This window comes from Cricetulus griseus, chromosome 10 (assembly GCF_003668045.3).
Source record: "Cricetulus griseus strain 17A/GY chromosome 10, alternate assembly CriGri-PICRH-1.0, whole genome shotgun sequence".
In the NCBI taxonomy this organism is placed as follows: domain Eukaryota; kingdom Metazoa; phylum Chordata; class Mammalia; order Rodentia; family Cricetidae; genus Cricetulus; species Cricetulus griseus.
In genome coordinates, this window is record NC_048603.1 from 23983264 (window position 1) to 24009141 (window position 25878).

At 48.2% G+C, this 25878-nt stretch overlaps 1 protein-coding gene across 6 annotated transcripts in view; it reads left to right on the forward strand.

Moving 5' to 3' along the window:
- The window catches only part of Asap1 (ArfGAP with SH3 domain, ankyrin repeat and PH domain 1), a 282890-nt gene that overhangs the window by 217416 nt on the left and 39596 nt on the right, over positions 1 to 25878 (forward strand). For all 6 annotated transcript variants that reach the window (XM_027431674.2, XM_035449606.1, XM_027431675.2 and 3 more), the window contains 8 exons: positions 2595 to 2695; positions 5619 to 5688; positions 12932 to 13019; positions 15078 to 15126; positions 18484 to 18647; positions 19986 to 20119; positions 21940 to 22031; positions 25570 to 25756. In XM_027431674.2, coding sequence (XP_027287475.1) covers positions 2595 to 2695; positions 5619 to 5688; positions 12932 to 13019; positions 15078 to 15126; positions 18484 to 18647; positions 19986 to 20119; positions 21940 to 22031; positions 25570 to 25756 — 885 coding nt within the window. The remainder of the gene's footprint in view (positions 1 to 2594; positions 2696 to 5618; positions 5689 to 12931; positions 13020 to 15077; positions 15127 to 18483; positions 18648 to 19985; positions 20120 to 21939; positions 22032 to 25569; positions 25757 to 25878) is intronic.

Here is a 25878-nt window from a genome sequence, read left to right on the forward strand (position 1 = left end):
TCTGGTTTGCCCAGTTTTCTGGATGGAATCTAGTTCTTTAGATTAAGGTTCCCAGCACCCATACGATGGCTCACAGTCTCTCATAACTCCAGTTCAAGGGATCTGATTGTGGACTCTGCAGGCACCAGGCAATCACGTGGTTCACAAGCATACATGTAGTCAGAACACTCCTGCAGATAAAATAAATGTTAGTAAATAAAATGTACCTTCCCTTTTGGAAAAAAGAAAGGAAGACAGACAGACAGACAGACAGACAGACAGACAGACAGACAGACAGACAGACAGAATATCATTTGCAACCTCTTTCATAGAGGTCAGACTACCTGGTAAACCCTGCTTTGACAGCAGGATGGTGACTGGTCTGAGTGTGAGCGCCCCCTACAGTGTCTTATACTTGAGATCCAAGTCTCTCCTGGCCCTGGAGACATTTGGTGTTGAGCACAGGTTCATCACCTATAAAAGAGCTTTACAAAGTTATGTTGTCCTGGCAGTTTCCCCCCAACTCATCACAATCACAATGACCGTCTGCATCACTGAGCATACAGTTTGACCTAAAAGAATCTTGAATGCCACAGAGAAGCTCCTGGCTTTCCACGTGTGCTGAGAACAAGCCATGAACAAATAACCAGGGGCTAAGGGATCTCTTTCCTTCTGTGCCATTAAATGTCAGTTACTTCTTGTAACTAGACATGTTATTCTCTTCTCTTTAGGGACTGGGGAGAAAGTTGAGGGGGGACATAAAATGTTTGCTGTATAATTATGAGGACCTGAGTTTGAACCCCAGCTCCCACATTTAAAAAAAAACAAGGAGAAGAACAAACAAAACAAGTGTGTCCATAATCCCTGCCCTGGACATGAGGAGACAGGAAAATCCCTAGGACTTGCTGGCCAGCTAATCTCGCCAGTGTGATGGGTTCCAGATTTAGTGAGAGACTCTGCTCAAAAAATACAATAGAGAGTAATTGAGGAAGACACCCAGCAGTGGTCTCCAGCCTCCACAAACATACACACCTCTACAGGGGGATGCTTGCATACAGGCATGTAAACACACACATACACACATGTGGATGCGTGCATGCAGGCGTGCAAACACACGTGATACATGCACCCAGGTGTGCAAAAACACACACCTGGGTGCATGCACACAGGCGTGCAAACACGCTTCTTTTCCCTTGGGAAACAAGAACACAGAGGATATCACATGTGGCCCTCGGGTTTTCTGAGTGTTCAGTTCCTTTTGGTTTTGCCGGGGCGTTGGCTCCCTGTGCTCCCACATTTTGAGGGTCATCAACATTTACCTGAGAAAAATGTGCACCTCATCTTCATGGACTGTGTTTATATTCTCACCACACATGAACAAAAAATACATAAAGTTTGGTTGATACAGAAATATTTTACTGTTCTAGCATCCAAAGTTTATTATGGTTCTAAAAGTTCATGGGTACGTTTTCGGGTCTATCTTTATAATGGTGTTTTCTCTGTGTATTTTACAAACTGCTTGAGTTACGGCTGATAAAGTTTGTAACATAATTAACTGTTTTCAAATGTTCTGCCTTTTTTTCTGTGTTGCGTTGCCCTTCCTGATCGAAGTCTAGGAGAGTAAGTGAATACATTTTGTGAGAATGTGTTGTCCTACTGTGTGTCCCTTTGTTCTCATGCTGCAGTTTAACTTTATCTTTTTGGTTGGTGTCTGTTTGTTTGTTTGTTTGTCCTTTACTTCGTGGATTTTCATAGTGTGACCATTGTTTCTAGTCTTCCTGTCCTTAGAACCCATGGTTAGGCACTAGCCGAGTGTCCAAGTGAAGCCAGACTTGTTTGCGTCTGTTGCTGCTGTGTGCATGCTCTTTACAGTATCATACATGTCTCATGCTGTAGAATGCTGACTTCCAGTTAGAAGTGTCGGCACGGGTCTGTTTCACAGAGTGCTGTCGGCAGAGTGTTCCCTGCCCGCAGTGCTTGAAACCAAAAGTCTGTCGATCTGTCTTTCACATTCTAGCAGGTGTGCATAGTTTGCCAGCTGCTCGTCCCTGCTACAATACTCAGGGATCTAAAACGCTCCCAGAAACAGGATTGTTTTGTACGTGTTGATAATGAAAGGTTTAAGAATTCAGGTGTTTTCATTGTAGATGCTCATTGTATAGTTAGTTACATTAGAAGAATTGTGTCCTAACTGTCAGACCTGCTCAGAAACCTTTTAATGAGGCTGTCCTTGGATTTCAAAGATTCCAGCACATCCGTAAAGGGAGTGGAGGTGCAGACTGAGGAAAGGGCACTGTCCGCTCACTCAGTGCTCTCTGACTCCTCTTAGCCCTTCCTGTTGCTTCCTGCTGTGAGTGGAAACTGGCCTGAGTCATAGCACTGTCCCTTGTGTGTTTAAACTGCTACTGAATTAGACCTGGACCCCAGGCTCTGCCTAGGTCTTGCTTTGTGAGTCTGGCAAGCGTTGGCATGCCCTATTTCCTCTGCTAAAATAAAAGGGAGGACTTAACAGCTCCCAAAGGTCCACGATTTTCTTAGGCACAGACCAACAGGCAAAGGCTCAGGTCCGAATAGAGCATCTCTGGCATTTGCTAGTCTGTGATTCTGTTTTCCAGGACTCTCAGAGCCGGCAAGGCGGGTACAGCATGCACCAGCTCCAGGGTAATAAGGAGTACGGCAGTGAGAAGAAGGGTTACCTGCTGAAGAAGAGTGATGGGTATGTATCCAGCCCTGGCTAGCCCAGTGTGGGCCAGCATATGCCCACCAGCCCTGGCTAGCCCTGTGTGGGTCATTATACCCACCAGCCCTGGCTAGCCCAGTGTGGGTCATTATACCCACCAGCCCTGGCTAGCCTGGTGTGCCCAGCATACCCTCGTGCCCCAGGAAGATGAGATGACTTTCTCATACGTATTACTTAACTGAACCCAGAAGTCATCTCTGAGCGAGCGTCTGCTCTGTGTCACTGCACGGCTTCCTCATCCCTGCACAGCCCTCGGGATGGTACTGGCAGGAAGTGAGAGACCCCAGGCTTCATCCTGGGTGTTGTGACTTAATGTCAGGTGTCTCCCTTTGTATTTCCAAGGGGCATCCTGCTGTTGACCACCATGGACATATTCAAGACATAAACTGGCATAAGCTTGCCCTGACTCCTTGTCCCCTTCAGACATTTAGCACACACACACACACACAGTCGCGTCCAAGGCAGACTGCCAGATGCTACAAGGTGAAGGCTAAGGGAACGTGCCTTTGCTCTCATGCAGCCTGCGGTGTACTGGCAAGAGGTAGAGAGAGATACAGGAGATGTGCTTTAGTGTCAGCCTGGGCTCACTGTCAGCTTGGGCTCACATGTCAGCCCTATGTTCAGCTCAGTACCAGAAAGCGTGGGGAGGAAAGGGGCAGAGGAGAGGGCGCTACTGTGTCTTAAGAGTTAGAAAAGAAGGCAGATCCAGCCATCATATTCCCACAGGCAGAGAGATGAGCACTAGTAATTCAGGGTTGCTTTGGGTGGCTTCTAGGGAAGACAGAAATGCTGAAAGCCTTCTGCAGACCTCCTTGTTAACAGTAAGCCTGGTGTGTTGTGTGGTTTTGCTTTCACTCAAGGGTCACTGCATTAGTAATTTTTGACCCAACTTCTGAAACACTCGTTACTTGAAAATCTGAAAAACAATTTTTTAATAACTGTAAAACTGTATACCTCAAAGATATTTATTAATTAAGAGACAAAGGAGTGATTGTTGTACTTTGTGGGGTTTTTTGGATTTTTTTTTTTTTCCTTCAGAATCATCCCATCTACTTTCATGATACCGACAGTCTCTGAGAGGTGAGAGGTCAGGATAGGAGCCCCAGTAGCCAACAGCTTCAACACTGATTCTTACTTAGTTGTATGAGGTCACTTTCCCAGGGGCAGCTGAAGGAGAGTCAGGTTCACAAAGGTCAGGTTCAGCTGCCCCCAGCTATGAGGGGGACGTTCATCTTGGGACGGCCATCTTTCGTCTGGTGACCTGGGAGCACTTCGTTAGCCAGCTCAGCCAGAAAGATGGCGCATTTTTGTTCACTTTCCCGGTTTTATTAGCTGTGCATAGAAGTGTGGGGATTCGTTTTATACGGTGTTTCCTTAATATATGCGAATAAGAAAAGCTAATGAGTTAAATTTAAATTTTAATTACAATAAAGGAACCTAGTAGAAACTGGTCCCTCCAGGTCAGCAGTGTGTCGTTGGTAGAGTGGGGTGTGAGTGGTGTTGGCTAGCCAAGGGTGCCTTGCCTGTGATCTTACAGGCTCCGGTGACGGTGAGATGAGATGCAGAGCTTGTCCCGATGGCATAAAGCGAATGCAGGTGTGACTGGCAGGAGCGTCCTCTGAGCAGATGCGCCCCCAGTCAGTGCTGGCAGAAGGAAGTATGTCATCTGGCTGCAGTTTGCGGTTCTTACTCCCTTCCGAGGAGACTAGCATTTTGGACTTAGGTTCCGCTTATGTATCTGATCCAATGGTGTCGATTTTCCCTTCCCTGTGTGCAGCATGCTTTGGAGCAAACTGCTTCTAGTAGTTAAACACACACACACACACACACACACACACGCACACACACGAACACACACAATGTTTCTGGTTGGTTTTGCGGCAATCTTCTTACTTAAGAAATGGGAGGAGGCGCCACAGAATACTGTTTTATGGGCCTAGAAAACCTTCAGTGGCCTTCTGATGCTGATCCTGTTATGACAACAGAAGGCCTGACTCTTTGCCTTGCCTGAGGTGTCCCTGTTCCTGTGGACCTGATGCCAAGTAGTGAAGCTGCAGTGTGTGTGTGTGTGTGTGTGTGTGTGTGTGTGTGAGAGAGAGAGAGAGAGAGAGAGAGAGAGAGAGAGAGAGAGAGAGAGAGAGGAGAGAGAGAGATGGAGAGAGAGAGTGTAGGTCCACCCATGTCCAGCCTTATCCCTATGCCGAGGGCTTTGTGAAAATGTGTTGATAGGAACTGTTTGGATTTTTTGTTTTATCCTGTCTTACCATCAGATCACAATGTTCAGAGTGTGTCACGTCTATCTGTGAATGGTTTTAACATAGTTTAATTTCCTAGAAGAATCAAAGAGATTTCTCTAAGAGGGCCCTAGCATCCCTAAAAGGAAATATGCAAGCCTCTTGTCTCCATGCCCTGAGGCAGACTCTGACTCTTCCTTGCGTAGATGTCTTGAGTTTTTAAAGCCCACTGTGTAACTGTTAGTTACGGAAGTAACCTATCAGCGAAGCCTCCTAAGGAAGCCTTCGCAGATGTGGCTAAGAATCCTTTCGAGTTCTGTCCCCTACTAGAGCTCCGGGCCCCCACCCCAGAGAAGGGAACTCCGGGTGCTAACTGTAATAAGCATTGCTTTGCCTACGAGAGTCTCTTCTCTTTTCCGTTTTCACTGTCAAAACAGTTCTACCGTGAGCATCTCTCTGTACATGCCTGCCTATCTGAATTTCCTTCCACCTGGTATGAGAACGGACATCCAGGATTTTCTGTTTTGTGTGTGTGGTTTGGGGAAGGAGGCTGGTTTTACTTGGGGACAGCTTTTCACAATTGCTGTTTGGCCTCCTGACGCGTGACAGCACGTCCCACGGTGAAATCACGCGCCATATCGAGTTCTGTCTGACTTGCCTCCTAGGATCCGGAAGGTGTGGCAGAGGAGGAAATGTGCAGTCAAGAATGGGATCCTGACCATCTCACACGCAACAGTAAGTGTGCGCAGCACGTTTCCCTGCCCGTCCTCGTGCCTTTTAGCCCAAATGAGCTGATGCAACGAGCAGGAACTCTCCACAATACCTTGGTTAGCGTCACTATGGCTGCGAAGAAACAAACACCAGGACCAAAAGCAACCTGGGGAGGAGAGGGCTTATTTTGCTTGTGATTCCATACGACGTTCGTCAAAGGAAGTCAAGGCAGGAACTCACACTAGGCAGAAATCTGGGGGACAGGAGCTGGTACACAGACCATGGAGGGGTCCATGGACCTGTTTACCAGCTCCTTCCATGCGGTTTGCCCCAGCCTGCTTTCTTCTAGAACCCAGAGCTACCAGCCCAGGAGTGGCCCCACCCACAATGGGCTGGCCCCTGTCCCATCAATGGTCAATACCCTACAGCCCGGTCCTATGGAGGCATTTCCTCCACTGGAATTCTCCCCTCTCAGATGACTCCAGCTTATATAAGTTGACATAAAACTCACCAGCACTGGTGAAGAACCTCTGTTTTGTGAACCGGGACCGTGTCATTTGGGATTCCTTCAGAATTTCTGGTTTCCCTTGTCCCGCGGTGGCCCGCCTGGCCCTGCATCTCCGGCAGAAATGTTTTGGGTTTTGTTTGTTTGTTGTTGGTTTTCCCCCCTCCTTCAGCCTACATTAGGTAGGGCTTGACTCATAATCTGACTGTGAGGGAAATAGAATTGGTTGCTAGCCTGAAAAGCCTGTGAATTATGAAGATAATAGAGGATTTTCTTTGCTTGAAAACGCGATATAGAAAAACAAAACAATGCCCGTAAAATCTTCAAACATGTTGCTAGAGTGTACAGTAAAACAGGGCATTTCTAGTTTGGCCCTTTTAAACTTAAGGCCATATGGGAAATGTATCACACAGGAGTGAAAATTACAAAGTATATACAAGAATTTTTAAAGTATATGTACACCTTAACTCAGTAACTTCTGCTTGGAGAAAACAAAAACAAAAACAAAACAAAAAATAACAAAACTGAGTTTAATCTCAGTAACCCAAGGTTAAGTGATGTCCCTGACGAGCTGAGCTATGCAGTCAGTTGCAAATAGGGAATCAAAACGAGGGATGGGTGGCCTTCCGTTGCTAGTTTATAGGTGAGAGGTTCATGACAGTCGAGAACCAAAAGAAGTCCAACTCCTCTCTAAAATACATTTCACTCAGTCATCCCTGTAGCCCATGACATACTTACTTTAATTTCATCGCTGAAGAAACTGCAGCGCTAGGAGAGCTCTTAGCCGGCAAAGTGGGAAAGCAAATGTGGTCTATTGACTTTGCCCTGCTAGGCTCACTCTGCAGAGCCTGCTCTTTCTGAGTCTTGACCTTTACACTGGTCCTGCCCGTCTTGCCATCATCACCCTGCCGTCCCGAAGGTTCCTAGCACACTCTTTTAAGATCGTCCCATGCATCTTAAAGACGGCTGCCCTTCATGGGATTTGGGCAGTTACATCATCTCGGCCCTTATCCCTGCAGAGCTGTGTGACTGACCTTAGGTTCCCCTCAGGCAGCCTGGCTGAATTTCTTTTCTAATGTTGTGCCAGTTGTGACCAGCACACCCATCTGATACTTGAAATCCTTTGGACGAGTTAGTGGCTACTTTGAGGTTGTCTCTAATGTTAAGCTTCATTGTCAACATGTCACCTAGAAGACACACCTGTTACGATAAATCTTTCCGCCAAAGCCGCCCGAGCTTTACCTCCATGTGGGTGGTCTCCGCCAGCCACCTGAGTTCTGCCCGCCGCATGGATGGACAAAATAATACACAGACTTATATTAGGTAAAAATGCTGCTTGGCCAATGACTAGAATTCTCATCTGTTAGTTCAGTCTTAATTATCATAAATCTATATATTTTATAAGACTTATAGAGGATGCTTTCTGCTGGTGCCCTCTCTTGCCAGTGGATCACATGGCCCCACTGGAGCAGGCCAAGGGAAAAAAGGAGCCACTTCCTACTTCCCTTTTCCTTAAATATGAGTCTCCTTGCTATGTCACTTCCTGTCTGGATCACCACTTCTCTACTACATTTCCCAGAATCCTCTTTGACTCCTAGTCCTGCCTAACTTGCTGCCTCATTGGCCAAACAGAACTTTATTTATCATCCAGTAAGACAAACACATACACAGAAGCACTTCCCCCATCACACACCTCTGTGCTTAGATCTGCAAATATGTTCCCAGAGAGGTTTAACTGAGAAAGAAACGCCCATGTGTCTGACTTGGGGTTTCTGTTGTTGTGAAGAGACACCGTGACCATGGCAACTCTTAACCAAGGGAAACGTTTAATTGGGTGGCTTACAGTTCAGAAGTTCAGTCCATCGTTATCATGGTGGGGCAGGGCGGCGTGCGGGCAGACATGGTGCTGGCGAAGGAACTGAGAGTTCTGCATCTCCACCCTCCGACAACAGGAAGTGGTCTGGGACACTGGGCAAGGCTTGAGCATACGAGACATCAAAGCCTGCCCCCGTGGTGACACACTCCCTCCAGCAAGGCCGTGCCCATTGGAACAGAGCCACACCTCCCAACAGTGCCACTCTCTGTGAGCTTATGGGAGCCAGTTGCATTCAGACTACCACACAGTATTCATATTTCTCTCCCTCCCTATCTCCCTCCCTCTCTCTCCCTCCCCTCTCTCTCTCTCTCTCTCTCTCTCTCCCCCTCCCTCCCTCTCCCTCCCCCTCTCTCTCTCCCATCCTCTCTCCTCCTCCTCTCTCTCTCTCTCTCTCTCTCTCTCTCTCTCTCTCTCTCTCTCTCTCTCTCCACTGTAATGGGATAAGCTGCCTTGTGTTCCCACTGCCATGCCTCCCCGCCATGTTGGGCTCTTTGTCCTTAACTTGGGAGCCAACATAAATGGGAAACAAAGAGAAAATCCTTTTTCTCCTAAGTTCCCTTGGGTCAGATACTTTGTCACAGAAACAAGGAAAGTAGCTAACCACTATTCACGTATCCAGCCTTCATTCCGCCATTCTCCATGCGGTGACGCAGGCATCGGAGCGGCAGAGGCGGAAAAGGTGATCGTTAGGGCACGCCCAGGGCCACACACCGTCACCCGTGGGCACGAGAGTGCATGTTTCTCAGCGTTTGTGAAAGGTTGACTTCATGTGTTCTTCCTGCGCCTTCTACAGGAGACCCCTTGCTGTCTTCCCCACCTCAGGAGACACCTGATGTCTTACTCAGTGGCTTTCCCGTGCCCTGCTCCTGGTGGGATACGATGCGGGTGATGAGGGCATCGGCGCATTGTTTGCTTAGTGATTTGACCTTGGACAGTCCGCTAAAGCTGAAAACTCAGTTCTCTCCCCTTGTTTCTGTTTCCTGCCAAAAGACAGTGTTGTGGCTAAGCCAGCAGTTTCCATGTGTCCCAGTTAACAGCAAACAACACACTGGCCACAGCGTTTGGTGGCATCTGTCAGATTGGATCTGTATCCCGGTTTGTTGTTTACTCTGTGACCTTGAGAAGTCTCAGGAAGAGCAGAAGAGCTAAGGGGGTGGGGCCTGCTTTGAGGTTAGCAGGGCGCGGCTGTTACTGGTGGCTCATCGGTGGGTGGCCCTGCTGAGCTCTGCTGCCAGGGAGCTCAGGGCTGAAGGAGAAATGGGTCCCTTCCCTGATTCTCATTCTCTCCCATCAAGCTGTACTGTGTTTCCCGCTTTTCTCTCTAGGCCAGATATTTCTTCTGGGAATTGCCCCACATTCCTGCCCCTACAGAAAGACACCATTGATCCCATGGAATCTGGATGAAACCCAAAACCTGTAGTTTCCTGGGCAAACAGTACACAGGGGTTCTGCAGAGGTAGGGGACACATCAGTGCACCTGCTCACATGGGCTCAAAGAAGAGCTACAGCCTCACCCAGTACAGCCTCACTCGGTACAGCCTCACCCAGTACAGCCTCACTCAGTACAGTCTCACTCAGTACAGCCTCACCCAGTACAGTCTCACTCAGTATAGTCTCACTAACACAGCCTCACCCAGTACAGCCTCACTCAGTACAGTCTCACTCAGTACAGTCTCACTCAGTACAGCCTCACTCAGTACAGTCTCACTCAGTACAGTCTCACCCAGTACAGTCTCACTAACACAGCCTCACCCAGTACAGCCTCACCCAGTACAATCTCACCCAGTACAGCCTCACCCGGTACAGTCTCACTCGGTACTGTCTCACCCGGTACAGTCGGTACAGTCTCACCCGGTACAGCCTCACTCAGTACAGCGTCACTCGGTACAGTGTCACACAGGACAGGGCGGTACCTTCAGTCTCACCAGGCAAGAGAAACAGGAAGGCGCCACGCTCGCTCATCTCTGGACTCCCAGCCGCAGCACTGTGGTTTGCACAGGTGAAATGTTGAGAAGTACAGTCGGTGCTCAGTGCAGCCATCTTGTTTCTTTGTGCAGCCCATGCTGACTCACTCGTTGTGAGCTTTACATGCTGAGAGCCAGGTTACACGGTGAGTTCCCACGTTTGCTCCAGTGAGTGTTCTTACACTGAACCCCATATTGTGGACGAGGTTGAGAGAGACGACACCCCATGCCTGACTCCAGACTCCCTGCTCTGACCTTTCCGCCATACACAGACCTTCCCGGGGGTGTTGCTGGGCCTCTGAACGCTCTGTGAACAGTGCTCTTTGCACAGTGCTCTTTGCGTGAGACATTGTCCCTCATCCCTGAGTCACTGCGCCAGGACAGGGGCCCCTGGGATCTTCCAGGGGAACCAGGTGGGGGAGGGCGCTCAAAAAAATATCAGAGGTGTTTTAGGAAGTTCTATTTGAATCTGAAAATCGCATAGTGTTTTACATTTTTAAATACCTTTGGGTTCCCCTCTGAGTAACACTGAAACAGCTGTTAAGTTGATAGTCACCTTTTTCCTCCAGACAGCCAGACAGTCGCTTTAATGTCACCCAGAAGTTTACCAAGAAGATTTGGGCTTCGCTAGAGAAGGTCAGGACAGTGTGTGCACTGTTTTGAGGAGACGAAGAGGCTGGGGCTTGGTGGGGAAGAATTCCTAACGCATGCAGGAGGCCCACAAAAGGGACCCCAAATGACAGGAAGCGGAGAGGGCCATGCCTGTGAACAGCAGCCCTAGAGTGAGCTTCAGCTCCTCCCGGCGCGTGTTCCCTCACCCCTCCTCCCCTGCAAAGTGCCGTGGGAGCCTTGCTGGGCAGTCAAAACTCCGAGTGAAGGACAGTGAGCATTCCTTAGACTTGGTGTCGGGTGAATCCCCTCTCTGACACTGGATCACTAGCGACAGCTGCTTTGCATACATTGGAGCCATTAATACCGCCTGGTGTGTAGGTGGTTGCGAGATTAAACGAGTTCATTCATTATGAGGAATTAGGACCGGTTATGGGGCAGAATTGGGGCTCAGTGAATGTCAGCTGCTGTGGCCAGTGGTCCCTTATCTTCCTGCGTTGCTGCCTCCCGTCGTGGTGCCAACTGTAGCTTGCGGGAATCCTCCCTGTGTTGCTCCTCCCTGTAGTCCTGTGGGTAGCTTTTTACCCATAGAAGTTAAGTTTCTGCCTGGCGGGGCTGGCCAGTAGTTCTGACCCCTCGGGGCACTTGGCCGAAGGAAGAACCGGGTGTCTCTCTCCTTGTCCTTGGACGGTCTGCATCAGTTGAGAGTTCCCAAGGACTGTTGTCTTTCAGGCCTGTCCAGAACCCTAAAGACGACATTCTCCTGGCAGAGCTTTATCGTCTGCACTGACAATATATAGAGGAAGCACAGAGGAAGGCCTGCAAGGGTGATGCCTGCAGTGCAGTGTGTTTAATAGCTTGTTTCTGTGACAGGCCGTGGTGGCATTGTTTTTTGTTTTTTGTTTTTTGTTTTTCCAGCCTGTTCTGGACTCCCCTCTGCTTCCATTTGTCCTCGTTGTCCTTGGGAGAGGAGAATTTATTTCCTTTCTTCAGGCAGATTAGAAAACAGCACCATAAATTCTAGGGGGACAAACTTGGGCTGGTCCCTGTTACAGTCAGTGTGTGGCTTGATATCTATGGTCCCAGGGTGTGGCTCCGTTTCAGCCAGGTGTTTGTAGTTGGTTTTCTAAGAACAGCAAGCATGGCAGCCTTGATTTTAATAATCTTTTTCTGATAAATCCTCCGGAATAACAAGGTTGTGGCATTGCTAGCTCTGCCTTGGGTTTGAGAGCCTTCCAGATTACTCTCCTGCTTGACAGAGATTGGAGGAGACTGCTGTGAGGGGCTCATTGCACTAAGTGTGGAATGGGGCGGAACCTGAAGGATTAAAATATAAGAGGGGCGCAGATCAAAACCACTGGCCTCCCAGCTTGTGGCCTTGGGATCTTTTTTTTTCTTCGAGACAGGGTTTCTCTGTGTAGCTTTGGATCCTATCCTGGCACTCGCTCTGTAGACCAGGCTGGCCTCACAGAGATCCACCTGCCTCTGCCTGCCGAGTGCCTGCCAGACACACTGTGACCTATGGGCTGAAGATGGATGCCCCAACTTTACAGAGGAACTTTGGGTGACTGTCCAGGTAGCAGATGTCTCTGTCAATTCTAGAGTTTATATATTATCCTTCTGTGGTCTTTGATAGAGTTGAAGACAGATAGTTATGGTTATAGTTTTCTTCAGTTATTATAAAAGATAAGTTATCTTTCTTTTTATTTAGACAGAAAAGAGATGATGGGGAATATACTGTGTATGTTTATCTTATTGATTGTTGAATAAAATACTGTTTGGCCAATGAGGCAGCAAGTTGGGCAGGACTAGGAGTCAAAGAGGATTCTGGGAAATGGAGTAGAGCAGTGGTGATCCAGGTAGGAAGTGACATAGCCATCAGCAAGGAGGGACGCCAATAAGGCGTCCAATAAGACAAGTCTTATAAAATATATAGATTTATGGCAATTAAGACTGAGCTAACAGATGAGAATCCTAGTCATTGGCCAAGCAGCATTTGAACCTAATACAAGTCTCTCTGTGCATTAATTGGGGCCCTAACTCAGGCGGGCGGCTGGCGTAAAGCGCACACGTGGCGGTGGGGCTCGGGCGGCTTTTGGCGGAAAGATTTACCGTAACACCCGAGTGCTGGGATTAAAGGCGTGCGCCACCAACGCCCAGCAGTCTGGTGTTTTATTGCTGTGAACTCAGGTGTCCGTGGTCTTCCTTGCTGAAACGGTTCCCTGCTGTCACCAAGCAGGCATTCTGCGGACAAGCTGCCCTGGGGACTGAATAGGAGCGCTGCATTTATAATCTCTGTTTTCCCTTTCACAGTCTAACAGGCAGCCGGCGAAGTTAAACCTTCTCACCTGCCAGGTGAAACCAAACGCAGAGGACAAGAAGTCTTTTGACCTGATATCACGTGAGTGCTGTTTCTAAAACCTGTGTGGTCACCGTGGCTCTGACAGCTACAGATGTAGGTGTTTAAGCACCAAAACTTCTCAAAAATGGGGCCCTCAGCGTTAACCCCCGGCTTGTTTAGGGAGACCCCTGAGGACCCTAAGGGCGTGTTTGCGCACGTCCTTGTTTGAGGCAGAATCTTACTTTGTCCCCTAAGCAATCCCGCCTCAGCTTCTCGCGTCTCTGGATCTAATAGGTCTGCAGCACCTCAGGTCTCTCAGTTTGTCCTGTGAAGGCCTGGCCTCCGCCTGTGTCACTGTGTCTAGAACGTGAGTGGGTGGCGAGGTGCTGCCGTGCATACCGTAGGCAGGGGTAGGTAGAGTGCATGGGTTGGAGGCCAGCCTGCTCTACCTGTCAAGTCCAGGCCAGCCAGGGCTGCACAGTTAGACCCTGTCTCAGGGGAAAAAATAAATAAATAAGACTCTAGGCTTACACGTTGAACTGTTTCTAACGTCCCTTCAGACAAGCTGTCTAACTATATTACCGTGTTCCTAATTGATCTGCAAATCACACTGCATGAGTGTGAAGCCCACACGCTTAAGTTGTAGGAGATCCCAGCTTGCACCTGTTGATTAAGAAGCACCTGGTGCAGATGCAGGAATGCAGGGTACACCGCTGTTGCAGGGCGTCTGATTTGTGCATTGCATCCTTGCAAAACTCTGGCTCTTCAAGGAAAAATCAGCTCCCTTCCTCCAAACGGTTACTTTGAAACTCACTGAATGGCTCTCACCACACACCTCACTGTGTCTCTGCACGGCACCTTGTGCCTCTTCCCTTGGTGAGGGCCACCAGCTGTCTGCCTGTGTCCTGTGTTCTCTGTGCTCAGCAGTCGGGTGAGATCCGGTTTTCTGGCCTGCACTTACTGGCCCACTATGCCGTGCGGCTAAGGGGACTTCCTCTAGGGTACTCTACAGGACAGTGGGACTCGGGGTGTGTAGCTCAGGGGAGAGCACTTGCCCGGCACATGCTCAGTTCCATTCCCAGCACCTCAAAACCAAACAGATGAATAGGATAGACCAGAGCCACTCTGTACTGTCCTGAAATACTGCAACGCCAGCAAGGCAGCCCGGAGCCAGGTGACGTCTGTAGAAGCCCAGATACATAGCACTGCCCTCAAAGTTCTCTGTGATTGACTCCTTTGGGAGGCTTTTCAGATGGAGGCTTAAGTCTCTGTGCAGTTCCGATCCTCTGTGATTTCTGTGACTGCTGGGATCACTGATGGCAGTTACTGTATGGCTCGGTCATTAATAGGCATCAGTTAGTGAGTGTCTAAATCCGGCATTTTGTATAATATTGCTAATTCTCACCAAAGGTCACAGTTTCCCATTTTACAGAGGAAAGAGCTGGGTGAGAGAGGCCAGGTCACAGGCACTCTGAAGGGCACCTTGCTCTCCCAAGGGTGCTGAGTGGGAGTGCTGCCTGGAGCAGCCGCACAAGGAAGTATTGGGTGTTGCTTGAGTTAAATATGTTAAGACATTAGTACAGTCCTGCTTTTAAAATGAACCTGTCTTCCCTGGACCCTGGTTCAGCTGGAGAGCCTCCCATTCAGGGCCAAGAGTGAAGCTTCGTGCTGCCGTCCAAATGTCGGGGGGGGGGGAGGGGGGTCCTTCCTGGACAGAAGTACTGACCTGTGCCAGTTTGCTCCTCCCCACCCCACCCCCCACCCCCGTTCTCAATTTGTCTTTCAAAGAGGCATCTCAGCCAGGTGTGCTATGGGGTGCCTGCAGCCTCACAAATGAGACTAAGTCAAGAGAGCAAATTCAAGACTGGCCTGTGCTGTACAGAGCAAAAACTGTCTCAAAAAAAAAAAAAATGCCCACTGTTTGCTTGGTATTTGTGATCATTTACTTTAGTCCCTTGTTCTTAAGGAAGATGGTATTAGTAAAGTGGATTGATAAGCTGCTAATACATAAAAAAAAAAGAAGATAGAAAAACCAATACTAAGTCCTTAGTTTGTGTCTTTGCAGGGGCTTTAAAACGGTGTTATGTCTGAGATGTTCTGTTTTTGTTTGTGTTTTAGATAACAGAACATACCACTTTCAGGCGGAAGACGAGCAGGATTATGTAGCGTAAGTACTCGGAAAACAATGGTGTGAAGCTCAAGCACTGTTAACCGCCCTGGTGACTCTCACACCCCTTTCCTGCCCACCTGGGATGGGTATTCAGCCCCAGCCTCGGCACCACTAGGGTTGTGGCTCCCTTCTCTCTGCCTGTAGCTCCTTCACTCGGCTCTGTGCTTCTCTGGTCCACACCCAGGCACAGCCATTTAGAGGCCCGCCCCTGAGCTCTTAGAGAACAAGCCCTGAATTGCTCATCCCATAATTGTACCACCTGCATTAGGTGGCTTGCTCGGCAGTAGGTCACAGATGGGAGCCATTCGGGGTGTTCTCGGGTACTGCCGGGATGCTTAGCTGTGCTTGTGAGAGAGAGAAGCAGAAGAGGCTAGCTCTGACAGAAGACCCCGGCAGCATCCTCTTGCTGGACAAGAACGGCACAGTCGACGGGAGCCTGGTGCAGTAGCAGGATCAGCCTGAGAGTCGCACAGATTCATGGTCCTTTTGAAGTGTAGCTTTTCCATTCCGCTCTACCAGATTTGAATTACTTCTTTTGAAAATTAACTGTCCTTGCATGTACATTTTCTGATTATCATGACAAACTTTTATTTATTTATTTTTTTAATCATGAGTCCATGGCTAAGAGGTTTGTATGGTGTAACAGGGGGAACTCTGAAAGTGTAGATTGTGTTGTTCTGACCCAGTCCAACTTTAAGACCTTGTGTAAGTCAAAATTCGCTGGCTTCCTGGTCTTGAGAAGAGGCTCTCGGTAGAGCCCTAAGGTAGAGAGAGGCTCTCGGAGGATTCTGTCTTTAAAACTATGGCAACCAGGTGTCCACAGAGCCTGAGGACAGCAAAACCGAGCATGTGTTCACACTGAGGGTCTGGTAAGGGTCCAGTACGAAGGGCTGCCCCTGACCCTGAGGGACCAGGCTTCTTGAATTGGGCTAGAGAAATGGATGGGGGTTAAGAGCACATTCCGCTCTACAGTGCTCTCTGCAGCACATTGCGTGACTCAGAACCACCTGTAACTCCAGATGCAGGGGATCTGATGCCTCTGACCTACACACACACACACACACACACACACACACACACACACACGCACACACACACACACACACACACACACACACACACACACATACACACAATTTAAAATAATTTTCTAAAGTTTTTTTTTTTAAAGCAACCTCTAGTTTCTGACTTGAGACTAAAAGCAAACGCTAAATGATTTAAAGTGTGTTGGATGCTCCACACACTCCTAGGCTTGCTTCCCAAAGTGCTCCATTTTCTGAGTCATCCTAGAAATAAAATGCCAGGGACAATTCTCCAAACAAACGGAAGTTGAGTGCCACCTAGAGTCAAGTGCGTGACACGCACACACCGCACCTAGCAGCCTGGTTTGGCTTTTAAATCTCTTGCTGTTGGGTTCACTCCATAGGTTTTGGAGGTAGTAGCAAACTTCATATTCTGTCGCCCTGTGTTTCATCCTAACAGTGGGCTCAGGTTGAACCTCTGTATTATTAATTAAAAGAAAACCGTAGTTGTCTGTGTCCTAGGTGTAATGAAGTAATGACTTGGCCATATTTTTGTTTTCTTTTTGAAGAGTATATTTGGGACTTTTTTTCCTCATTAATGAAAATATACAACAGCTATTTTTGGTGGAAGGTTCAAGACAGGGTTTCTCTATGCAGCTTTGGCTGTCCTGGAACTCACTCTGTAGACCAATCTGGCCTTGAACTCTGAGATCCACCTGCCTCTGCCTCCCAAGTGCTGGTTGAAGGCCTGTGCCACCACCTCCCAGCTAATCCAAGCTTATTTTATCTTTAGAAAATTACGGAAAGGGGACATAACTGTGTACCCCTCCTATCAGATTTTCCCTAAAGAAGAAAAATCACTCAAAAAATGAGCACATTTTTGTTAAAATTTTTTAACTTTTTCTAAAAAGCATAAATACATAATTGATATATATATTAAAATTTGATACATCGTTTAAAAGGTTTTCACCTCATTTCACAAGACATATTCCGAATGTTTCTCTTGTGTCATAAGAATTTTTTGATGGAGCTAACTAGATGGCTGAGTGGGAAAGGCACCTGCCCCCCACTAAGCCTGACAACCTGAGTTCCATTTCTAGGACCCACGTGGTGGGAGAAGAGAACAGACGCCCACAAGTTGTCCTCTGACTCCCTCCCCACACATAAGAAAAACAAAAACAAGAAACACTAAATAATAAACGTGTCATTCAAAAGCATCTGGAAATGTACCTTTTATGCTTTACTGGCTGGGCTTTAGCATCTTACACACAGCTTGGTAACAGCGCTCGTTCAGTGCCTGTAGGTCCTGTCCGCTGTTGTCATTTGCTTGCCCCATCACTGACAAAACACCCGACAGGAGCAGGCCAGAGGAAGAGTCTGTCGTAGCAGAAAAGGCATGATGACTGACAGAGCTGTCTTCTGTGGTAGTGGGAGCAGGTTATATCTTCAGATGAGGAAGCAGGGGATGGGGCAATGCTCCCTCTGGATCTGGTGTCCCAAAGCTTCCCCCATCCCCCAGAACCTCAGCACGTCTGAGAGCGAGCGTTCAAATGGGAGCCTGTGAAGGGTGTTTCAGATTTAACTCCACAGAGCTGCATTCCACAAATTGTGTGCCACGCTCCCAAGTTACTATGCCCCTGTCATAAGCATAAACTTGGGTTGTTAATTTACCCTTCATTATCACTGTTGAAAGTCCCTACAGCCATAGGATGCCAGGCAGCAGGAACACTTTCCACCTGTCACCATTTCTTATCATCCTTGTACGTCCATTGAATCCTGTCAATCAAGCATCCCCTATATATTCATGCAGGTCCTCAGTGACAATGTCCTCCTGCCATCCTCTCATGCCAGCCATCTCTCTGCATGTCCTATATTTGGCTTTTCATTATTTTACTTCTATAATTTTATGTGCTTAATTTTTTTAGATTTATTTTTTTATGCATATAGTGTTCTGTCTACAAGCATGCCTGCAAAACAGAAGAGAGCATCAAATTTCATTATGGATGCTTGTGAGCCACCAGGTGGTTGCTGGGAATTGAACTCAGGCCCTCTGGAAAAAGAGCCAGTGCTCTTAACTTTGGACCCGTCTCTCCAGCCCCTTGTGTTTAATATTTTTTTTTTCAGTCTAATGATTGAATCCAGGACCTCACAAGTGCTCAATCCTAACCATCTGTTTTCTCCCAATTTAGTTTTCCATTTTTCCGCACTTTATTGCTGTCTTTTGGGGGGGGGGGGATTGAAAGTGCCTGTTGAAGGTAGGTTCCCAATGAAGGAAGACAGTGGTGGCCATGCCCTTATGAAGGCTACCTTCGTCTGGTGTTTTTAACCACAGGTGGATATCAGTACTGACGAATAGCAAAGAAGAGGCCCTAACCATGGCCTTCCGCGGTGAGCAGAGCACAGGGGAGAACAGCCTGGAGGATCTGACCAAAGCCATCATTGAGGACGTGCAACGGCTCCCTGGGAATGACGTCTGCTGTGACTGTGGCTCATCAGGTACTCGTCCTGTGCGCAGACTGGCGCTCTCTCTCTCTCTCTCTCTCTCTCTCTCTCTCTCTCTCTCTCTCTCTCTGTGTGTGTGTCTGTCTGTCTGTCTGTCTGTCTGTCTGTCTGACTCTCTGTCCCCTTCTCTGTCTCTCTCTCTCTGTGTCTCTCTCTGTGTCTCTCCCTCTCCCTCTCTCTCTCTCTCTCTGTGTGTGTGTGTGTGTGTCTGTCTGACTCTGTCCCCTTCTCTGTCTCTCTCTCTCTGTCTCTCTGTCTCTCTGTGTGTGTGTCTCCCTCTCTGTGTGTCTCTGTCTCTCTCTCTGTCTCTCTCTCTGTCTCTCTCTCTCTCTGTGTGTGTGTGTGTCTCTTTCTGTCCCCTTCTCTGTCTCTCTCTCTGCGCCCCCCCCCCCCCCGCCACCCGTAGTCTTCAGTCAGGTGGCTGCTCGAATTCCTTACAGTTTGTAGGCTGACTTAGCTACACACAGCAAACAGGTTCCCATCAGGGAGAATTCCGAACCTATTCTCCAAGGTGGTCACTGCCACAGTGTAGTGTTCCTCTCCCTGCGTGCTCATCACCATCACTGAAGGAATGAGGACAGAACACGGTGTTTATGTTGTAGGTCCCAACCCTGCCACTCTAGCCAGAGCAGTGTTCGTGCAAAGTTGTTCTTGGTCTTATCTGCAGACCAGGATCAAGAAAACCTTCCTGGTGTATGCACTTAGTAAAACTGGCATGTGATACAGACTTCCCTACCCCCTATGAAGCCTTTCCTGATCTCTGTACCAGGGAGGCATCCCCACTTCCCGGGCTCCTGTCTTCAGGAAATAGCATTGGCAAGCAAGCAAGGGAGCTCAGTATACTAAGGATTTGTGGGGTGTCTTGCTTTTTCTACCACGCTGTCCTCACAGAGCTTGTGTCAGTAAGGTGCTGGTGTCTTCCTCTCAGAGAAACGAGGCGCTGCAACGTGGGGATGAAAGAGATTTGCTTAAAGTCAGATGCAGAGCTGGTGCCTCTGACCATTGAACCCGAGTGAGGAGTCAGAGCTTCTCTGTCCTGAATTTAGTGCTCAATTCTTATCACCTGGGATGAGCGAGTGACAGGTGCAAGGCCTAGGAATGTTCGTAGACTCTCTAGGGAGAGGATTGAAGCAAATTTTTTACAAGGATGGCAACATTTTTATTTTTAATTCCGCCTTGAAGGGATGCTGAGAACCCCTGGACTAAGACACAAACACCCAGCTCCTACATTTAACCTTTGCCTTGTACTAATTCTTACCAAGGTTGATGCTGAGTGTCCTCCGGAGCCAGCACTCTGACTGACACGTCTTGTTTCATCTCACTTTTCCACAGAACCCACGTGGCTTTCAACCAACTTGGGTATCTTGACCTGTATAGAATGTTCCGGAATCCACAGGGAAATGGGTGTTCATATTTCTCGAATTCAGTCTTTGGAACTAGACAAATTAGGAACTTCCGAACTCTTGGTAAGTCCTGCCCTGGACCTGAGAGGAAAAGTTCATTAACACACTCCTCTTAAGGGGTTTGATTCTAATGGTTGCAAATCATCAAATTTAATGGGTTTGCTTGAACACATAGAATTTAATTTTTGTGATTGTAATGCTTGCTTCTTATTTCTGTGTCCTTTGAAATAAAAAGTAGTTCACACTGGAACTGGCTTGTCCCTTAGGGAGGGGCTTCTCCGGAGATGCTTTTTCCATTGGGGTTTAGTTTTCATACAGTTCATCACAGCGCATTTGAAATCCTTAGTGGTTTATATTATTAAAACTCACGACTGAGCCGGGCGTTGGTGGCGCACACCTTTAATCCCAACACTCAGGAGGCAGAGGCAGGTGGATCTCTGTGAGTTTGAGACCAGCCTGGTCTCCAGAGCGAGTGCCAAAGCTATACAGAGAAACCCTGTCTCAAAAAAACAAAAAAACAAAAACTCACGACTGAAGAGCTTTTCCCAGTTTAATCTTTGCTACTGTCTGTTTGTAAAAGTGCATGTGACCTGTCACCCAGTGCCACAAAGCCATACTCCTTAGCCTAACTTATGTGGTTACTATGAGAATAGATGGCTTTATAATTTGAAAAATATGAAGGATATGAGCTCTTAAATGTGGTTTTCTTTTTGGTCTCCCATCAAGTTTTAAGTCTTTGTGTAGTTGCCCTGGTCCTTATGATACACTGAAAACAGTAATAAAAGGCCCAGCGGCTTGCCCCCATTAATGCCTGTGGCCAGCGTCCTTACCGTGAATAATTGAATCCCCAATGTGAAAGACTTTGCACTAAGAATGAATTTTGTTTAAGTGAGAGGGGGCTCAGATAAAAGGGTCTCCTAAGGAGGATCCGAATGAACTGGAGCTCAGGAGAACACTAGGCCAGCTCTCCACCAGCCTTGTCTGCATAGGAGCACCAAGGCGCCACGAGGCCGGCCGTCACTCAGCTGCAGCCTTGCCATCCGAGCAGCCACTGCACAATAATCTTTCTGGTGTTGTATGAACCTGTTCATTTAGGAAGTGTGAGGTCGCGCTTTCTGTCCCACTCTGCATTACAGAGAAAAGGCTCGGACACAGTGAGCCCTGGAACGCATTCCTCTTCAGCATGATGTTGTGGCAGGCCCTTTGCTTGTAAACATGAGATTCAGTCTTGATGCCAGAAATGAGAAAGCCCAAGTATTAAATACTTACTGTACAATAAACCCAAGACTTTTCTGCCCAAAGACTTGTTCGCTTTCCATGAATCTCAGAATTCTGCGTATGACAACAGGCCCTTCTAGAGAACACCAAGATTTTCTTGGAGCAATCCTGAGTCCAGAAGAAAAAAACGTTTTATAGGTTCTTCTCTGCTGCACCCACAGCACCCCGATCTCTACCTGGGAAGGGAATAACCCTGCTTTCTTTTCTGCCCATCTGAAGTAACATGGTTCAGTGTAAGAAGGATGTGTACTGCTGCTTAAAAGCTTTTCTTCATGAGTTTAGGTCCCCATGCGGAGGTCGGTCGGTCTGTCTGTCTGTCTGATCTCAGTCACATGGGGGTATCAAGTCCTGTCCCCCTCGGGCATTCATCACATGACATCACATCTGTAGACACTGTTGATTGTCTTGACATAACCAACCCCACCAGATCCCGAACACACCTCAAAGGATCAGTGCCCGGCATGTGACAGTTGCTGGGGAAATTTCTGCAACCCAGAAAAAGGGATGGTTTGTATACTCAGCGTCAGACGAGCGAACACACAGCAATAGGAGTCTCTCAGCCGGTGGTAGGAAACTTACTGTGTTCTGTTTGCTTTATATTACAGCTGGCCAAGAATGTAGGAAACAATAGTTTTAATGATATTATGGAAGCAAATTTACCCAGCCCTTCACCAAAGCCCACCCCTTCAAGTGATATGTAAGTATTTTGAATATATGAATTCTTCCCCCATCCTATCCTCCTCCCCTCCCACACACACACACACCCCACACACACACACCACATACCACACACACCACACACACACACACACACACACACACACACACACACACACACACACACACACACACACACACACACACACACACACACACACACACACACACACACACACACACACACACACACACACACACACACACACACCACACACACACACACACACACACACACACACACCACACACACACACACCACACACACACACACACACACACACACACACACACACACACACACACACATACCACACACACCACACCACACACACACACACACACACCACACACACACACACACACTCACACAGACACCACACACACTCACACAGACACAGACACACACACACACACACACACACACACACACACACACACACACACACACACGACTAGCTAATGGTTACAGTGTTTTCCCCATTATCAAGAGAAAGCGCGTCTCTGGAATAGGCAAATGTCTTCTCAGGAGCACCCTCCCTGGGGGCCTCTGACGAGTGCCAGCTCTGTGCAACACATCCTCGGGGACAGTGGTGTCTTGTCACCATGTGCGGTGCTAATTGACACGTCAAGGCAGTGGACGGAGAGTTCTGTCAGACTGTCCGAGGTACAGGTGCTGAACAGCCCACTCAGAAAATCTGGGGAGGCTGACATTCCGTCTAATATGTTTCAGAGCACAAGAAACAAACCGGCCTTCCTTACCAGGATTTATTAATCTGTGCACCCTGGTACCCTGGACTCAGCTCTTCCAGGGTGGAAACTGGTGTCTATTAGAAAAAATACCGGGAGGAAGGGCCTCAGTGTCTCTACCAGACGATGAAAGCACTGCGGATGTGAGAAAGCCAGGTCCCATGTTCAGCATTAAGTGGTCTCCAAGGGTGTTGGTAAACTTTAAAAAGCGAAGCACAGTCCAAAGCTACGCTGTCTTCCGGGGGAGGAGGAAATGGGGAAAAAGACATGTGCCCTTAGGACTTACACCCACTTTCAAACTCAGAAACCGATTGTGGCTAAATTTGATGATTAAAGCCGTCTCGTTACTCCACTATCTACTCAGACGCCAGACACATTTGCATACAAAGTTCTGTGTGGCTGTGGTACATGTCTCATTAAAAGGACATTAAGGGGGAAAAGGCTGCAGGTGTTTGAGTCCATAGTCAACCAGTACCATCGCTGTGCCCTGGGTGGTGAGTCCATCCATAGTCAGCCGGCACCATCGATGTGCCCAGGGTAGAGAGTCCATCCATAGTCAACCAGCACCATCGCTGTGCCCAGGGTGGAGAGTCCATCCATAGTCAGCCGGTACCATCACTGTGCCCAGGGTGGTGAGTCCATCCATAGTCAGCCAGCACCATCGCTGTGCCCAGGGTGGTGAGTCCATCCATAGTCAACCAGCACCATCCCTGTTCCCTGGGTGGAGAGTCCATAGTCAGCCGGCACCATCGCTGTGCCCAGGTTGGTGAGTCCATCCATAGTCAGCTGGCACCATCGCTGTGCCCAGGGTGGTGAGTCCATCCATAGTCATAGCAGCCAGGAAGCAGATCAAGCAAGAAGTGACCAAGGAGAGGCTCTACCGTCCACAGACAACACGCTGCAGCCACCCACTACCTCAGGTTAGCCCCTTCTACCAGTTCATCCTACCATGAACCCACAGGTGCATCCAGCCATCAGTGAGGCCAGTGCCCTCATGGCCTGGTCAGTAGCGTGTTACTGTCACTGCCTAGACACCAAGCCTTCAACACATGAGTCTGAAGGGGGATAGTTTCAAATACAAACCTTAGCAACAGATGTATTGGAATTCCTGTTTGCATAAGGAACTTGAAAGTAACTGGGAGACTGATAAAGTGTGCAGTCTGGCCGAGGAGCAGACATGGGACTTGTTGGTAAACACTCTCTGATACACTTCCACTGTACTTTTGAGCCCCATAAATCAATTTATTTAAAAAAAAAAAAAAAACTGAGCTTATAGTTTAACAGGAAGAGAAGAACTAGGAACGAGGAACTATGAGCTCAGTGGCAAAGGCACCAGATTCCACCCCAGTACCTGAAAAAGAATTAGAGGGAGAGCTCTCCAGATTGAATCCAGTGCCTTGCACATGCTAAAAAGTCTGCACCTCAGCCCCTAAGGGCTATGGGTAAATAGGAAGGAAGGCTAATCTTATTCACTGGTTGCGGAGGCTCTGTGAAGGGAGAGAGGACACCAGCCTAAGTATTTGGCCAAGGCTTCCATGGATACCAAATTCACACGAGTATTAAAATCTTCACAGGGCACACAGTCAGTCTGAAATTAGGAAGTTAGGCCTCCCGGGAGGCCTCTTGGCAGCAGTGGTCTTTTGCTGAATTCTGCACGTGCTTGCAGTGGGCTCACTCTATGCTGCATAGAAACCTCGATGCCTTGAGTCTCGCCAGAAGGCAGACACTGCCCAAGAAGTCAAACGGGTGGTTACACAATCACAGTTGTGTGGAGTGTGAGCACCCACGCCGGGCAACTAATAGCTGCCCGTAAACTCCATTTCCAGGAGGTCCAGGACCCTCTTCTGACCTTCTCAGGAACCAGCAAGCACACACATGAAGCATATAAACTCGGGCATACATACATGTAAATTCAAAATCAGTATATGAATCTCTAATGTGCCAGTGAGTAGATGTCTCCATTTTCAAATAAAAACCCGAAGCTCACAGTTTAAATACTTTCCCCAATGCCACATAACTGGTACACTGTAGAATCTGAGCCCAAACTTCCCTAGTGGGAAACTAGGGGGACTGACAGAAGGCTTCTAGGGTTTCAGGTGATGTCACCTGACCCCGGTTCTTTCTCCCTGGCTCTCATCTGTTTTTCTCTGAGCTGACTTCCATCTCAGTCTCCCTCTGTAGGTGACAGAGGGACTCTGGGCTCTTGGGGCCCTCTTCTCAACCTTGGGGCCAGGAGGTAGGCCCAGTCTCCCAGAATTGCTTCAGGCTCCATGGGGAGGGTGACTAGACACAGGCCTGGTGTCCCCAGCTCCTGCTTTTAAAGGGCATCTGTACAGGGAGGTCAACTCTTCTTTGTCCTTGTAACACTCCCAGTTCTGCCCGTGAGGTTGGTTTAATGACAACCTTTCTGAGGTTCAATTTTTCACCTATATGATAGGGGTTAGAGCAGAAAAATAAAACCGATTCTTCAGGAAGCTCTGCAAACTTTTGTCTCTGCTTTTCAAATCTTGCCACGTAAGTTGTTAATTTGATGTATTCATAGCATGTAGAAAAGAAATCAGCTATGATCTTTGTGCCCATTAATTTTGCCATTTTACGTAATACCTACACATATCAGCAAATAGCCGTTTCCTTGTTCTGTCTCCCTTGGACTTGGTCTGAAGCCTGGTTGGTTGTTTGGGAAGAAGCCCAGCTGATGAAGGGAAGGGGGAGAAGAAATGTCTTCAGCCCTTGTAAAGCAGAAATGCCCTGACCATTGTTCTTCTCAGGACCGCACGGAAAGAGTATATCACTGCAAAGTACGTGGACCACCGGTTCTCCAGGAAGGCCTGTGCCTCCTCCTCAGCCAAGCTGAGCGAACTGCTCGAGGCCATCAAGTCCAGGGACTTACTTGCACTAATCCAAGTCTATGCAGAGGGGGTGGAGCTAATGGAGCCACTGCTGGAAGCTGGGCAGGTAAGAAGCCCAAGTCATGGTCAAAAAGCAGAAAAGGGCACGTGGTGGCACACTTCTGTAAGCTCAGCTCTTGGAGTCAGGTGACAGGGGTTAGAGCAAGTCTGAGGCACTCCCTGGGCTGC